Source organism: Pogonomyrmex barbatus, unplaced genomic scaffold (assembly GCF_055798465.1).
Source record: "Pogonomyrmex barbatus isolate J1 unplaced genomic scaffold, ASM5579846v1 scaffold13, whole genome shotgun sequence".
Lineage (NCBI taxonomy): Eukaryota > Metazoa > Arthropoda > Insecta > Hymenoptera > Formicidae > Pogonomyrmex > Pogonomyrmex barbatus.
The window spans coordinates 1,667,475-1,684,021 of NW_028297109.1; the positions used below are offsets into that span (position 1 = coordinate 1,667,475).

At 33.6% G+C, this 16,547-nt stretch overlaps 2 protein-coding genes across 2 annotated transcripts; both read left to right on the top strand.

The window, feature by feature from the left end:
- Positions 1-490: 490 nt before the first annotated feature.
- On the top strand, positions 491-2,402 carry LOC105424299 (sorting nexin-22). Its single transcript, XM_011634452.3, has 3 exons — positions 491-801; positions 1,147-1,337; positions 1,715-2,402. The coding sequence occupies exons 1-3, from the start codon at positions 649-651 to the stop codon at positions 1,872-1,874; spliced, it is 504 nt and encodes a 167-aa protein (XP_011632754.2). The 5' UTR covers positions 491-648; the 3' UTR covers positions 1,875-2,402.
- A 273-nt stretch (positions 2,403-2,675) lies between these two features.
- On the top strand, positions 2,676-6,403 carry LOC105424301 (alpha/beta hydrolase domain-containing protein 17B). The gene is made up of 3 exons (XM_011634453.3): positions 2,676-4,096; positions 5,912-6,044; positions 6,263-6,403. Exons 1-3 carry the CDS (start codon positions 3,453-3,455, stop codon positions 6,344-6,346), a joined length of 861 nt encoding a protein of 286 aa, XP_011632755.1. The 5' UTR covers positions 2,676-3,452; the 3' UTR covers positions 6,347-6,403.
- Positions 6,404-16,547: the final 10,144 nt, after the last annotated feature.

Genomic DNA, 16,547 nt, shown 5'->3' on the forward strand with positions numbered 1-16,547 from the left:
GCGTTCACTTGAATTTAGGTCGTAATGGTCACGTGATTTGTATAGTCCCGACTATTAAGGCCATTCTATAATAAGCTATAAGTATCAGATCATAAGTCAGAAGAATTGACCAATCACAGATTGAATATAATAAGAATACTTGACTACGATTGGTCAATTCTTATTTTCTGACTTATGATCTATCTCACTTATGACTTATTGTAGAATGGCACTATATAGTTAGCAACTATTATATCATATGATACCATATGATGCAAATTTATACCATAATGATACAACATTCGTATAATACATTGTCAAAACAGCGACTGAATGTACAAAAATATGCAAAGGTTACAAATTTTTATCATTGTGACATACGTGCAAATAACATATTATTGTATATAGCATTGTATATAATATTGTATATAGTATTGGCGCATATACAACAGGTATGATGTGTATACAAACTGAAAATTATTACATTTTTTCAACGTTGGTAGCCTTGCGTCCGGAGCCTCGGATTTTCAATACGTGAGGTCACCAAAATCAATTTCTATTCGGAGCAAGTCGGAATTATCTTATGATTCCTTTCAAACTTGTATACAGTGAACTTTCTACAAGAATGTTTGATATTAAACATTATTTCTGAAATTTGCTAGCGATGCAATGTATGAAGCTTTCATCAGCGGTTATCGTTTAGCTGATGTGTCACATGGAAAACCTTATTATGTTTACTGTATTGAAATTTTGGAATCAAAGACTGGCACTCGACATTTCATCGAGAGAAGATACAGTGAATTTAGTGCATTACATCGTAGAGTATGAAAATGTTTTAAATAATCAATTTTCTTTGTGTGAGATCCGTGTCCCAGAAGAATTTTTAACATATTATTGTGACATATGTCTTTTGTCATGTCTCAAATCTGTTGTTGAGAACAAATTCTACAAAATGTTCGCTATAGATTTTGTTAGCAGATTGTCAGTAGAAATATAATAGATTCTGCTAATAAAATATGATGGCAGATTCTAATTATTATATTTATTTTATAAATTGATATTAATATAATACTTTTTAATTCTTTAGGATATTTTTATCATAACCTTGAAATATCTTATTTAGTAACAATGTATAATATTATACAAGAAAATTTTTATTTTTTCTAGTTGAAAAAGGATAATTCGGATATTGCACCATTTCCTCCAAAAAGAGTGAGAAATTCGCAACCAAAAGTATTGGAACAACGACGAGCTGCTTTGGAATTATATATACAAAAGATGCTAAGTTTATTAGCAACAAAACAACAAGTTCTGAATTTTCTAGGTATAGAAAGTCAAGAAGCTGCGTTTCATAAAAGGTATTTATTTAAATTAAAACTTATGAAAATGAAAAATTAATATATGGTGGATACAATATCTTATTTAATAAAACGAGTTGAAAAAAAATATATATATATAGATTAGATAATTCGGCAATCTAGAATAGTCACGTAAAGTAAAAAAGTTACGATTCCAATAATGTTTAATATTTCTGTTTAATATATATTTTTTAAATAAAAATATTATATCCTTTTAATTTATAGAGAAACTATAAGAAAATAATGTAACTTTATATATGTTATTTTATATTTTTTTGTCATAGCAATATTTTATGTTTTGTTGAACTTATAAATATTTTAGTATAAAATAGTTTTTAAATATTTATTAATAATTTTATCATTTTTAACTTTTCAAGGATACACAAAGCAGATAGTTCAATACATAATCATTCAAATACTTTGGGACATCATCCAGTTTTGACTTTTCATTACGATCCATATGTTCCAGCTGACTCAACTAACAGTCTTTCAGATGTTGTAACTAATGGTGTGTTATTGGGTATATATAATTCTTGATACTATAAATAATTTTAGAGGGTAAAATACAAGAATAATGTTCTCTTTTGATAAGTCGAGCATCATTCAAATAGATAAAATACAGTGATATACAAATAGATACAGTGATAGACAAATATAAAACAAAATTTTTAAAAAGTTATTCTTTGCGTATAAACTTGTATATGAAAATAAAATGCGAATAATTTATTTTTTTAATTTTATATAACAGAGGAACTCTCACTTATGTATCTTACTTATGTATAATATGTTATGTGAAATGCACAGTATCACATATCGGATACAAGCAAAGGAATAGGATAAGGAAATATAGAATAGTATTGGAATGAGGATTTTTTAGTTGTAATTTTCGAACAAAATTTCTGGACATGCATTACTCTCCATTTTTATAAGATTTTATAAGATGAATGACGAATATATAATTATATATAAAAGTTATATCGAATGTTTTCTGATATGACAAATATGTCAACAAATATTGCAGCATGTATGAAAAATATGAAAAAAATAAACTCAAATGATATTAAATTATTAATTCTACAAATTTATCTAAATAAATCAATCCAAATAAATTTTTAGACAAAGGATAAGACTGTATTTGGCAAAAACATAATGCCATCGAATTTTTTTCTAAAGAAAAATGCCTTTCCCTCCAGTCGGTTTGTCAATCAATCTTTTGAAGAGAAGGGGAAGCTCAGAGCAAGTGCAGATGACCTGCTACACTAGGAATGAATTTTGAGATATATTGACTGAAAATCTATAACGTACGTGACGTTAACTATGGATTTTCAGTACTGTACAAACATACATTTCGGAATGCATCCTAGAAGAAAGTAGCACTCTTATATTCGATCACTATATGTATATATAGGTCGGATATTGGACATGAGGTGAATCATCCATGTCGCGTAATGCAAACGCGACTAAAAAAGTTGAAAACGCGTATCGGAACAGATCGGAGTTGATCGGAGTTGATCGAGTCTCATCGTCTGACAACCAACGACCATCAGTGAGGCTTTGAGCCTTCACACCGAGCTGCCGAGTGAGAATGTGACGCCAGCAAAGCGGTAACTGTGTGTGACTTCCGTCTCTGTCTCGCGCTTTGTCTCACCTTGTACAATGAAAGTACGCAACGCAGGGTGAGTGGGGAGGCGGCCTTTGCTGAAAAAGAGAAGGAGAAAGAAAGAACGAAGGAAAGGTGGGAGAGAGAAATCGTCCGTTTCGCGAGCCGTCATGGCTGAATCATTGTGAGCGACTCTCATAGGAAACCGATAACAAATGACGCCGCGCGGGTGATTCATTAAAAGGGTGGTGAAAAAATCGCGGTCTCGGTGTATCTCGCTGTATCCACCACGGCGTATCTCGCGGTGGTATCTCTCGGGATAATTCTCGGCATCTCCCGTTCTCGACTCCATTCTTATCCAGTTGAGCCTGATCGTCGGACAGCTCCCATGCCGAAGCTTCACCAGAGGGAGACGTGATAATAGAGAGAGAGAGAGAGAGAGAGAGAGAGAGAGAGACGGTGTTTCGTGCGTGTCCTCGGACGGTGTGGCGCGAGGTCGTGTCCGGTGCTACACGATGAACGGGTTAAGTCTGAGTGAACTGTGTTGCCTGTTCTGTTGTCCGCCCTGCCCGTCCAGAATCGCCGACAAGTTGGCCTTTCTGCCACCCGAGCCCACGTACACGTTCGTCGAGGACGAAGGCTCCAAGTTCTCCATTTCCCTGTCGGAGCGCGCCGAATGGCAGTACACCGAGCGCGAGAAGGAGTCGGTGGAGGGTTTCTACGCGAGGACGTCACGCGGCAATCGCATCGCGTGCCTGTTCGTACGGTGCTCGGCGACCGCGCGGTTCACCATCCTCTTTTCCCACGGCAATGCCGTCGATCTCGGTCAGATGTCGAGCTTCTACCTGGGACTGGGCTCGCGGATAAACTGCAACATATTCAGCTACGATTACTCGGGCTACGGGGTGTCGGGTGGCAAGCCGTCCGAGAAGAACCTCTACGCGGACATCGACGCCGCGTGGCACGCGCTGCGTACGCGTTACGGCATCAGTCCGGAGAACATAATACTCTACGGCCAAAGCATCGGCACTGTGCCCACGGTCGATCTTGCCGCGAGATACGAGGTCGGCGCGGTGGTGCTGCACTCGCCGCTCATGTCCGGGATGCGGGTCGCTTTCCCGAAAACCAAAAGGACTTGGTTCTTCGATGCCTTCACCAGGTAAGCTTCACCGCCAGCTTCGACCACCGCCGGCATCGATCTTCCTCTTCCCCAAAAGCATCCGACCCTTTGACAACTAAAGATATATCGGCTGCAAGCAAGATGATTGCGAGCCATGTTTCATCGGACGAGACGAGACGAGACGAGACGAGACGGGATGGGATGGGATGGGATGGGATGGGATGGGATGGGATGGGATGGGATGGGATGGGATGGGATGGATGGACACATACACACGCAGCGCGCACATGGATCCATCGTCAAAGTTTTCTTTCTCTCTCGGATGTACGTACGGCCGTGCACGTGCATCGCACGCCAGACATTTAACCCTTATTAACCCTTAATGGCCCCAAAGTATTTTTGACTTTTAAAAAACACTTTGACGTGTACAAAGACGAGTGAAATAAATAAAAAGCCCATCTTTAAAGATCTGCGTTATAGAAATAAAACTAGAAATAAAACACCATATTATAACTTATTAAATATAGAGGATATTTAAAAATGATGATGTAGTCATAAAAAAGTAAACTGTCAGTTTCACGCGATAAGTCAATCACTTAAAATACACTTATAAAGATCATTGATATTGGAATAGCGGTTTTTATTTTATAATTTATTATTCTTTAATGTAGTCAGTTTTGCAATTCTGGATAATATATTTCCTATTTCAGTTATTGAATGATGTTTGCTAAAAAAGATAAAATCGGCGATATCTCGCTAAGAAGCTACACAAGTGTACAGTTGAACAAATATATGCTTGTGTCGTGTGGACATATATTCATGAAACCTACGTGTTGCATGATTTATGTTGTAACGCATCTCTCTAATTGGTTTTTATGTAGACGGATTTTATGAGATCTACATGTATAATACATATAATTTATATTTGTTATATTGTTATTGAGCAAAAATACACAATTGCCAATTTATGAATTGTCAATCTTTGAATGTATTAGTAGTTTCACCAATCAATCATTGCTTTGTAATCTTGTCAAAATTTATATTCATACATGTATATATAAGATGAGTTGAAAAAGAAATAAAAAAAAAAATTTGATTAATTTAAATACAGATATTTATTGCTATAAAGCAATAAATATACAAGATAATATTCATAAAATTTGAATGCATTATGAATATTTTATTAAATTGAGGTGAACTTAAAATTTTAAATATAATATCTCCATATTGCTTATTACGATATCTTTCTGTACTTTATCACTTCTCTTATAGTTCTATTCTTTTATTATTTTTTTTGTCTATCACGTGACTATACATGCGTAAAAGAAAAATATCTTTTTACGCAAAATCATTTTAAATTGAAATAATTGGAGATTAATGCCGAGAGAAAGAGATAAAAGAAATTATAAGTAAGATCGAAAATAAATAATACGAAAATTTATATTAATTATATTTATAAAATTTAGATTTTTTTAAAAATTTATATCGTAATAATATAATAATTAACTTTTCTAAATAAAACTTTTAGCTTATCCTTTCCTTGTTTTTCCATGAATGAATCTCATTTTACGCAATGCTAAAGATATTCCTATACAAAAGGTCTGTGATTTAACAAAGAAATATAACTCTGAATAATGAAGGAAATCAATATAAGTGAACATGAAGTCTTGTAACTCTTGATTGGGAATCAATAAAGACAATACACATGATTTCGAATAAAAAGATTTTATTTAAAATTGCATTTTTATTTAGATTTTAAATCAATATTTTTCAAAAAATATTTAATATAAAAATGATATTATGCCGTTATTGGCAACAAATATACATTTGAATATTTTTGTTATTTCTTTGCAGTATAGATAAAGTACCCAAGGTAACATCTCCTGTTCTGGTTATTCACGGCACCGAAGACGAAGTTATAAATTTTAGTCATGGTCTGGCGATTTACGAAAGATGTCCACGGGCAGTGGAACCATTATGGGTTGAGGTATTAAAATAATTTATTATAAAAAATTACTTAATATTTTGTAATTTAATAAGTCTTTTGCTTATATTAAATTTTTTGGCGTTCGCGCTTTGTCTGTATTTTCTATAAAGATTGCTATATTTGAAAATATAATAATGCATAATAGCAGAATGAATAAATATTCTGATCGCTCAAATGCATGTTACAAATGTGATAATATTAATATTGGATATTTTCAGGGTGCAGGCCACAATGATGTAGAGTTATACAATCAATATCTCGAACGACTGAAACAATTTGTAAGCGTGGAATTGATAAACTGACGGCGACTCAGCCTCTCCCAGAGTCAGGGGGGACAGGGAGGGGGCCATATGCATGTAAGCAGCCAAGGACGTACCGTTTCCAACAACTCTAATACTGTCAGTTCCATTTCGACGAGTTCTCCAACAGAAAAGCTTGTCTAGCAGTCGCCTCCCACAGGGGAGAAGACACCTGTCCTTCCCTGTGACGAAGAATCATCTTTCGCCTCTGTAGATGATGTATTCTTCTTTTGTGACCAGCAACAGACTATAAATCAGGAAACTTATTATTCAGAGTCACTCAAGAAAACGCGTTCCAAAGATGAATATCCAAATGCTGAAGGTAATTCGAAAAAATCCAGCGTGAGATCGGAAAGTAAGAACTTTAAACAGAAAGATTCTTCTACATGCACAAAAGACAAAGGAGAGAGTAAAATCGTCGTCACCGAAAAAATGACTGATTGTCATAACTTTCAGTCAAATCATACTGGAAAAGTCGCTAAGAAACATACTTATTTACCAAAGAATTTGAAAAATCCTTTTGCTCATGGTCAAAAAAATATTGTTCATAGAAGCTTAAAAAATTCATTTGGCCAGAATCAGAAAAAGACAGACAGCAAAAAAAATCATACAACTTTAATCGATATATTGGTGGAAGATTGTCGACAATGTGCAATAGAAGAGAAATCGGCCGCATCATTTTCCAATGTCTCCGATGATGTAAAAAAGGAAATCACTGATTGTAGAGGTACTCTTACGCAATCTATAGTGGAGAAAAAGTCTCCTGGATCTCAATTCAAGTACAATTGCATAGAGTCAGCGTTGGACTCAAATAGCACTAATAAAGACAGTAGGCAACGTTACAATAAGCTCTCCATTGTGGACAACATTACCAAGTTTAAAAGACCCGATGCGGCACACACAAAAACTACAGAACTCACGAAAAAGTTTCCTTGGAATTGCACATGTAGTAAAATGAGGAAAAGTCTCGATAAATGCAAGGAACAGAAGAACGACTCTATCGAGGACTTTGATTCCTACGTCAATGACGCCAAGCAATTAAAAAAGAAGAAACCTGCTTGCAGTCCACTGAAAAAACTCGGGCGATCGTCTTTGTCAGTGGGTTCGGACAAAATCGCGATAAATTTGCCAAAGTATTCTCCTTGCGCAAGCAGATTAGCCGCGAGCTCAAAAATTTTATCGTCTGATCGAATGACAGATCCAGAGAGTCCGCTTCATGTTCCACGTTCAAGAAGTCCATCTCACATCGATATACAAACCGAACAACAACTTTCGAAGGATTCGGAAAAAACGTCGATGCAGGCCAGCTTGTCTCTGAACATACAACAGTTCCAAAAGACCCGATATACTCTGCGTAGTAGGAGCGTGGGTGACAGCTGCGTAACATCGCCAACAAGTGAAGCGACTACTGTAAGTTACTCGCCCACTGGCACAGAGATATTATCCCTAGAAGAAGTTGGACCTCACACGTCACATACATCGTCGGCCGAAGGTTCGGGAAGTAGTTATTCAGAAGTTAAGGAGAAACTGGATGCTGAATGCTCTGACAAAATTAGAAGAGCGACATTGGAGACAAAGTGTTAATGAAATGTGCATTCTCGACGACACGCCAAATACATGTTTTACGCCATTCTCTCTTCCACGTATATACACACATATACGTATTTTACGTAAAACGATAATGCAGTTTCATATACGCGCGGTAAACCCATTTGGGCTCTGTATAATCATGCTAGTGACAAACTGTACACAGAGAGGTGAATATATACGATATACATTTATAAAATTTATTATATTTCTAGAAATGCGAGAGTATATACATACTTGTGCATATTGAATATTCTTATCTACATATATACACACTCAACAGACGCGTTACGCATACGCGTGTTGCGTACACGCGTAGATATTAAGAGTCGTTTTTGCAAAATAGGCTACAGAATGTTGTTGCGACAAATATGTCGAGTATTATTATTTTTATTATCCTTCTTAAAGTTAGGATATCTAAATATCGGTCCACAATAAGTGATTTAAGCTTTAAGAAGTAGGAAATTGACCAATTATAATCGAATATGAAAAGAATACTCAACTATGATTGGTCAATTTCTTACGGCTTAAAGATTAAATATTTATTGTGGACCGACACTAATGGTTCCCGTGTGGTTGTCGAAACATTTCTTTGTTTCGGGAAGTGCGGCGAGCGTTAATAGCATGCAATGAGGAGACATCTCGCTGAATTTTTTAATTTTTTTATTTCTTCATATTTTCTAGTTTATTAAAAAATTAATGTTATTTTATTTTTTATTTAGTTGAACCTTTTAATCCTTTAGTGCAAACTTTTGTTATAAACACATATATATGTGCCCCTTTTTTGAATTTTTTCGGTTATTGAGCAAATTATCAGTTTATAAAGATTTAGTTTATACTTACTTCAAATTACATTTATTGATTTCAATTCTATAATGTAGCCTTTATTTAAAACTGAATATGCTACTTAGAAATATAAAATATCAATTTACTTATGTAAGATTATATTAGTTTAATTTAATATAAATAATTATAAAAGCTTTAATTAAGCATAAATAATTTATAAAAGCTAGTGTTTGTGCATGAGACGCTTGAAGTACTCAGTGACTGTCTTGCAATTGTTATTCTACACTCACTTTTCTGATGATTTTTTTATTTAAAGTATACCGTAGCTAAAGAATTAAAGAAACTTTATGTGAGTGAATTTATAAATATTAATCAGGATAGTCATCAACTGTGTTCTTGTCATAACTTTTTATTTTCATATCTATTTAGATTTAATTAATGAAGCAATCTTTATTTTGAATCTTTATTTTGTATAGGGGCATAACAAATTTTATAAATATACGATATGTGAAAGATCTGGTTCAGCGAGAAAATACAAATCTTGCATCCAATTGCATGTTTTTGCGAGTGATCGGTATTTCCAATAATGCTGAACGATAGTTGTAACGAGGGCATTTGTTCTTACATCCGTGATGAAGATATGAGAAAAAAGGAAAAATTGAAGAAATCTTCCATGCTAATAAAGATTTTAGCACGCGGTGATCGCAGCACAGTTTGGAATTAACAAACTGAAATAAGAAACTATTGATGAGCACGCAGTGCGTCCCGTAAGAATGTCTTTGTCAGAAGCTGAACATGATAAAAACATGATAAAAATACTGTCAACAACAATAAGAATGCAAATAGCTAGGGACAATATTACTGCCAAACTTGACTATGAATTAATTTCTAAGAAAGTGAGAAAATGCATGTGAAGGACTTCGTCTATATAGATACGTTTCTCGTTAGTATTTTTATATCTCGATAATGTAAATACAGTAAACGATCTTTTCTTTATCAATGTATGCGACAATGAGGCGGTTGCGTGGAATGCCAATTGCGTAGATAATCGTGAAATGCACTCTTTTGCGTAAGCAATTTTGCTACTTTTAAGGCATTCTATAAATTGTTGATACTTTTTACCTATCAAAATTGTTTATCGGATATCGCGACGTCAATGTTCGCGTTGAAGTGGAAAGTTTTAAGACGACCGCGCGATTTTACCTATTAAAATAGGAAAGTGATAACGTCATAAGTGTAAGTCGGTTTTTACCGTTCAGGCTACTTGTGCCACAATGTCCTCGCAACTTGTTGGAAATGTTACAAGCAAAAAATAACAAAATACTACAGACGTACGAAGAGGAGAAGAAAATGCAACTTAGTTACGTTAAAGGGCAAGATTTTGCTACGCTTCGCACGACATCTTTTTTTACAACAAAGCTTCGTTCAATCTACACGATGATTCAAATATCTGTAATAGATCTGATAATGGGGACATTCAAGTAAGAGTAGATCAGTGGAGTAATTTTTTAGATATTGTATTATGTAATAAAAAGAATGATAAATGTTGAGCGTTACAAATCTATCAAAAGACAAAATAATTTTTTTGGGCAAATTTAGATGTAGAATTTATTTAAATTTCTTTTTGATTTTGGAGAAACTGGAAAAGACATAAATGGGAAATCTTAACTCCATAGAAAATCAGTTCTAAACTACAATATGTAAGACTAAGAATTTCATGTGTCGAGTAATGCGCATTATAATATCAAGCAAAATACATACGCTGTGATACTAAGATTTAAGAATCTTATCAAGTGAAGCTCAAATCAAATCTTTATCAAGTTTTGTTATTACAATGGGCCTATATTGACGTATTAAACACGTTCGTTAAATTAAAAAATGTATGGAGAAATAATTATGTCGTTTTATGCACAAGATTTTATTGATTTTATATTTTGCTATTAATTATAATGGTATTAATAAATTTTAATATTAATATTTTTAAAGATCTATATATAAATGGTACTTGAAAATCTCATGATTTTTATTTAGAGCTTAAAATTAATCTGCTGTCTACTATTTGGAAATGTTTGGTATCTTCACATTTTCGTCAAGAAGAAATTGATTCACAACAAATAAAAAATTTGTTAAATACAATGCTTTGAAAGAGATATATATGTATATATATGTGGGTGACGTTTTACAGATTTGGACATAATTTAGTCTGGCAAAGTAATATTTTATATTATTTTCTTTGTATCTTTTTAAAATAATGGCACTATCCATTATCAGATTATTATCAACATTTAACTATATTCGCACATACTTATATAAAATCTCATAATTCTCACTTAAAGCATTCTTTGAAGTTCTTCCTCCATTCTTGAATAAGAGAAATTAAGAAAAAATAATGTTGCATCAATCACACTTCGCGCTTATTATCTTCATTACAATACACATTCATTCAATTCTTTCTTGAGTGTCTCCAGATTTCGTTTTCACGAGCGACAATACCCCCTATTTATATCGCATATTTAACATTAGATGTAGCCATCGAATTCTCAATCCAATTTATTTAATAGGAAAAATCTTTTAAATATTGTGTGGCGGATTGACAATTATATTATCACATTTGACATGTGATGGTATAATGTTGCATGAGGTGCCAATAAGTCAATTTACTTTAATACCGCCATTTTATTTGTATTGTCCAAGTCTCCCTCGTTTTACACGGATCGTTTATATATTAACAGGACTGGTTGTAAAAATGAATATAACAATCATCTATATTCCAAATTTGAAAAAGCAGACACATATTTCTTGTGAAATTTAGATATCGATTTCTATTGATGAAAATTTTGAAGCGTTGAAATTTACAATACGACTTATTTAGATTTTTAATTATATTATAGAAATGAAAATAAATAAATAATAAATTTATCGAATATTTGTCGAAAAATTTGATTAAAATAAATAATTTTCTAATTTAATTTATTTTGTTATTTGTCTAGTTAAAAAACATTTTTCTTTAAGAGAATTGTAATTCGAATTGTGTTTCGAATTGTAATTTAAATACATCGAAAATATTGAAATAAAAAATATAATTAAAATGAAAAAAATGTTATGCAATAAAAAAGAATTCGACAAAATTTTCGCTAAAAATATTAATTCTAGATTTCATAAGAAATGTCAATGTGTGTCTATTTTCTTTCGATTTCGGAAAATTCTACAAAATGACAAACTTCCAACATTTTGACCATGTGTTCTGATAAGTCTTTATCAAAAATCAGTGCAATGTATCGATATTAATATAAATCTACAAAAAATATTGTTATGAAATGTAAAAATGGAGGGAATGGAGGCAGATAAAAATGGCAGAAAATTGTTCGAAGCGGCAGAAAACTTAGAATCGGTCTTGTATACTAGTTCCTGTCACATCGCAATTATTATTATTTGAAATGTACTCCATCTCTCATGATATACTACATCATACATCAATTTTTATTTCTTTTACTCAATAATTCTATAACTATCGCTATATCGATCGCTATTTTCAATCGCGATCGCAATTTTAGTGATTAATTTAAAAGACTAAGAGATAAAACTCACGATGAGGATCGAATAATATTGTTGTTCATCAGAGAGATTTTTGTATAATACGTATCGATTTCGATATACACAAGTTCTTTCCTTCTATTTTTTTTCTCTTAATTTTTAATTTAACTATACCTCTCCCTCTCTCTTCTTTTCCTCTTCCTTTCACCCTTACTTTTGCTCGCGTTTCTTCGCTGTCCCTCTCCTTCACGCGCTCGCAAGTGATCGACCGGTTTTGAAACAGCACTATCGTCTTTCATGATCGCGTCGTCCGGAAAGAAACTGGTACTCTCGATGCTTCGAACTTTCCGAGTACTGCGGAATCACGATGCGTTGATATTTCGTGACTGTACATAATAGCGTGTAAACTAACTAATAATAAGAGAAAAAGCAACGTTATGTATTCAATGTTCTCTTCGGTCGTGTCTAATGTACTTACAGAGGGGAGGATACCTTTAAGGGGACAGAAACGCATTTCGATAGCGAAGATTATAGCTGTGATGTGATTGTTGAAGGTAAAAGTAAGGGGGAAACGCTATATGAGAGAGAAGCTATATATAGATGAATGCGAGTAGCTTTAGCTGTGAACGCGTACGTTTGAGAGGAAATGGAAGAAAGAGAAGGAAAGTGAAGCTTGTCCTCGAACAAATATCGGAATCGTCGTTTATTTAGCTTGTAAGAATTAGGGGAATAATGACATTTGTTTCTTTATATAAGAATGCGTAGAAAGCGTAGAAACACCGCTAGATATATATATATATATATATATATATATATATATATATATATATACATATATATAAACACACACACACACACACACCCGAATAAAAAGGGTCATTTTAGAGTTTTATACTTCCATCGCACTTGACTTGGGCGTACTATCATCGCGCAGTACTTTACTAATCTTGTGAAAAACGTTAACACAATGTATAATTATGATGTAAATTACATGTTTAAGCACATATTATCAATGCACCGTGTTTTATTTGACCAATGAAGAGGACCTGGAGAGCTGAGAGATTGGATCCAACAAATATCACGGTAATTGAGAAATAATGTAGAACAATCCAAAGATGATATATGTTCATATATTAAAAACATATTTTATATTCAATTAAATAATTCTTGACAAAGGATTATTTATACAAAGCGACGTAACAAAAATCATTTACAGAAAATATATCCTCACGTTTTCTTCACTTTTGTTTTGAATCCAACTCTGAACCATTACCATTTTTTTTTTTTAGCGAATATGCAGTATTATTTATTAAGATCTTTTTTTCAATTAATCATAATTAAAATTGCGATCTGCAACAGGTTGTATTTCCGCAATAATTTTCATCATGAAAATTTTTGTAAAACATTTAAAATAACTTTGAAATGTCAACTTTATAATTAATAAAACACCGCGAGATGATTTGCTGGAGGTTCGAAGTCTATGTATACCGACGAGGAAACCAACTTCGTCAAACTTCGTTGCAGATTTAAGTCGTTAAATGTTTCTTATGTTTCTGAAAATATAACATATGGCTGCGCATAGATTGTCGCCACATGCGCTACTTTGCCTCGAAGGCCAGTGCGTTCGTCTGCGACGAAGAAGAAGAAAATGTTGTGCAGCGTATATAGGCTGCTTCACTACTCCGACCGGCACCTCCGCGACTCACCTGCGCTGAAACCTGATGCCGACGATAAAAATGAAAACAGGTTACACGGCAGCTCGCGCTCGAATGGCCACGCTGTACCTCCAAGGAGTACAGACCAAGTCGCTCCAAGGAAGAGACCAGCTTTTTCGTTATCGTATGCGTCTCGATTAACCATACTTACTTTCCGTCAACGTGGAACGTTTTCAAGTTGATTTTCTTCCACGACGATGTTAAGGCGCCAATAATTCACGAATTATAAATGAATTGGAATAAATCTTTGTAAATCATATCATACGAAATGAACAGCAAAACTTTATTTTTTTCAACAATTTCAGCAGGAAATTTTGCTTTAAATAAGATTTTTAAGGCTTTTAATCGTTGACTGAAAAATAATAAGGATAATAAAATCTTTTATAAAACTTTCGATGAGAGAAAAATTCAAAACTGAAGATTTTGCAAATAAGACATAATTTGAAATACTTTGAAATACTTTGTATATATTAGAATCTATTTTAATTGTGTGCTATGGTATTTATTTTCTTTATTGCGCATAATTTTTCTCGTTGTAATAAATCGAAATTTACCATCGGTAATTGGGCATGAGTATTTGATTGATTTCCCTTATGCATCAACCTATAATCAATGTGCATGATAATCGTGGAAAATTATGATTTATCGCAGCACGATGAACAAGCAAGCAAGCAAGCAAGCAAGTTAGAAACTAACGCGAGGAACTTTAAAAGATGAATTTTTTTACCCTTAGTGGAAAAATACTTGAATATTTTTTGAAATACAAAGAATAAAGTTAACAATAATAGAAAAGATTATAAGAGATTCCAAAAAATTGCGAAAATTTGTTGAAAAACTTTAAATAATTATTTCTGCATCGTCTTCAATTTAGGAAATAATAAAAAAGTAGCCTACAAATTGTTTACAATAGAAAACATTTGTTCTATTTAATTAGTCTATTAAATAGATTGTTCTATTTTGTTAAAATTTTGGAAAAAATAAACTTAACTTCGTGAAATAATTTGCACGTTTTATTAATTTTTGATAAATAATTAGCAGCTTAAATGTTTGTGTTTTTATGTGAAATATCGATGCGATGAGATTAATCAAAGAGTAGCATAAAAAAATATATATGTGGAATTACAAATTTGTCCATTATCACCACGCCCATAGTCACATAGCGTCGCGCAGTCTGCGACGATACAGTTTTGCGCTTGCTCTTTGCTACATGCTGCTGCTCATTGTCCAGACTCGGTCCCTTGCATATACTTCTCGTATGGGGCAGCACGTACAAACACATACAAACGCATTCGTGCACGCGTGCTCGCGTAGGCATTTATTACTCGTCTGAAATAACTCGTGGTGAAAGAGAAACATACATGCGCGTAACTATGTTATGCCATTTAATACGTACGTTTCATGTAACACGCGTAATCGCTTTGTCTCTTAACGCACGTTCGTCCGGAATTATTGCCCGGAAATCTCGTTCTGCTCCGAAATCTGCCGGAAAATCTGAGGGAAAAGCTCCACATGATCGTATCTCATAAAAGAGATTTTTCTTTTAATTCCGATTCCATATCAAACAATGCGCTCTCGCCGGTATCTTGTATATTTCCTGTCTTTTTTTACATCTGGTAATATTGACTGATAATAATATGATAATATAATGATATAATAATACGACCTTTAAATCGATGCGCGATTAAGCAACTGCCCACGAGGATTTTTTTCTGTACGAGACCAGACGATTCAGAGCAGACGCAGTGCTTCACCGATACGCAAATGACGCGCATAGGGCCGCATTCGAATTACAAATTAACGAGCAACTCGTTTCTGTACAACGTACTTGATTGCGATGCCACGTGTACACCCACGTTATTTTTTCGTGGACATGTGGTCGTAAAACGGCTGTTGTCATGTTTTTAATACGATATCAAGGATTATGATGCGCACGCTATCAGGGCGCGGCGATATTAAATGTTTGATTTATTCGGTCGAATTGTTTGAATTATATAATAAAGTATGGGCATGGCCAATTACTCCTCGGCGCTATAAATGATCGGTCAATTTTAATTAATTACATTATTGTTCCGTTCTTCGGTTAATTGCATCCCGTCCTTTAAATATCCCGCCATATGTAAACTTTCAAATTAAAATTTTATTCATGTTGAACGGTATATTATTATTGGCTAAAAATATAATCTCTTTCATTGAGTTTAAAAATAATAATTTTATTTTATTCGTGAATATGGATCTTGCTTCTTTCAAAAAAAAGCTCTAGTAACGAATGTATGGTAATGATAATATTCTACATATTCATATTAATTGAGAAATGAGATATTAATTGCGTACATACGCATTATTATATCGGAAGAAATTACTGCTTTATAGAAACAGCTGTGAGAGAAAATTACACTAATTACTCGACTATCATTGAAATTTTCGAGATTTTGCTGATTTTGAAAAATCGTTGAAAAATTTTTGGAAAAATATAGATTTGATTTGGTCCATTTATTTTGTCAACACATCGCGCTCGTCCCTAAGTCGGGTACTTACGGCCGAGCAAGTCTGAACGTAGCAGCGTAAGATGGGAGGGGAACGCA

Excerpts from the sequence above, each read along its gene's own strand:
- LOC105424301 (XM_011634453.3), top strand. The coding sequence starts at position 3,453 with ATGAACGGGTTAAGTCTGAGTGAACTGTGTTGCCTGTTCTGTTGTCCG. Across the intron at positions 4,097-5,911 it reads TTCTTCGATGCCTTCACCAG|TATAGATAAAGTACCCAAGG; the intron begins GTAAGCTTCACC and ends ATTTCTTTGCAG. Across the intron at positions 6,045-6,262 it reads TGGAACCATTATGGGTTGAG|GGTGCAGGCCACAATGATGT; the intron begins GTATTAAAATAA and ends GGATATTTTCAG.
- LOC105424299 (XM_011634452.3), top strand. The coding sequence starts at position 649 with ATGTATGAAGCTTTCATCAGCGGTTATCGTTTAGCTGATGTGTCACAT. Across the intron at positions 802-1,146 it reads TTAGTGCATTACATCGTAGA|TTGAAAAAGGATAATTCGGA; the intron begins GTATGAAAATGT and ends TATTTTTTCTAG. Across the intron at positions 1,338-1,714 it reads GAAGCTGCGTTTCATAAAAG|GATACACAAAGCAGATAGTT; the intron begins GTATTTATTTAA and ends TAACTTTTCAAG.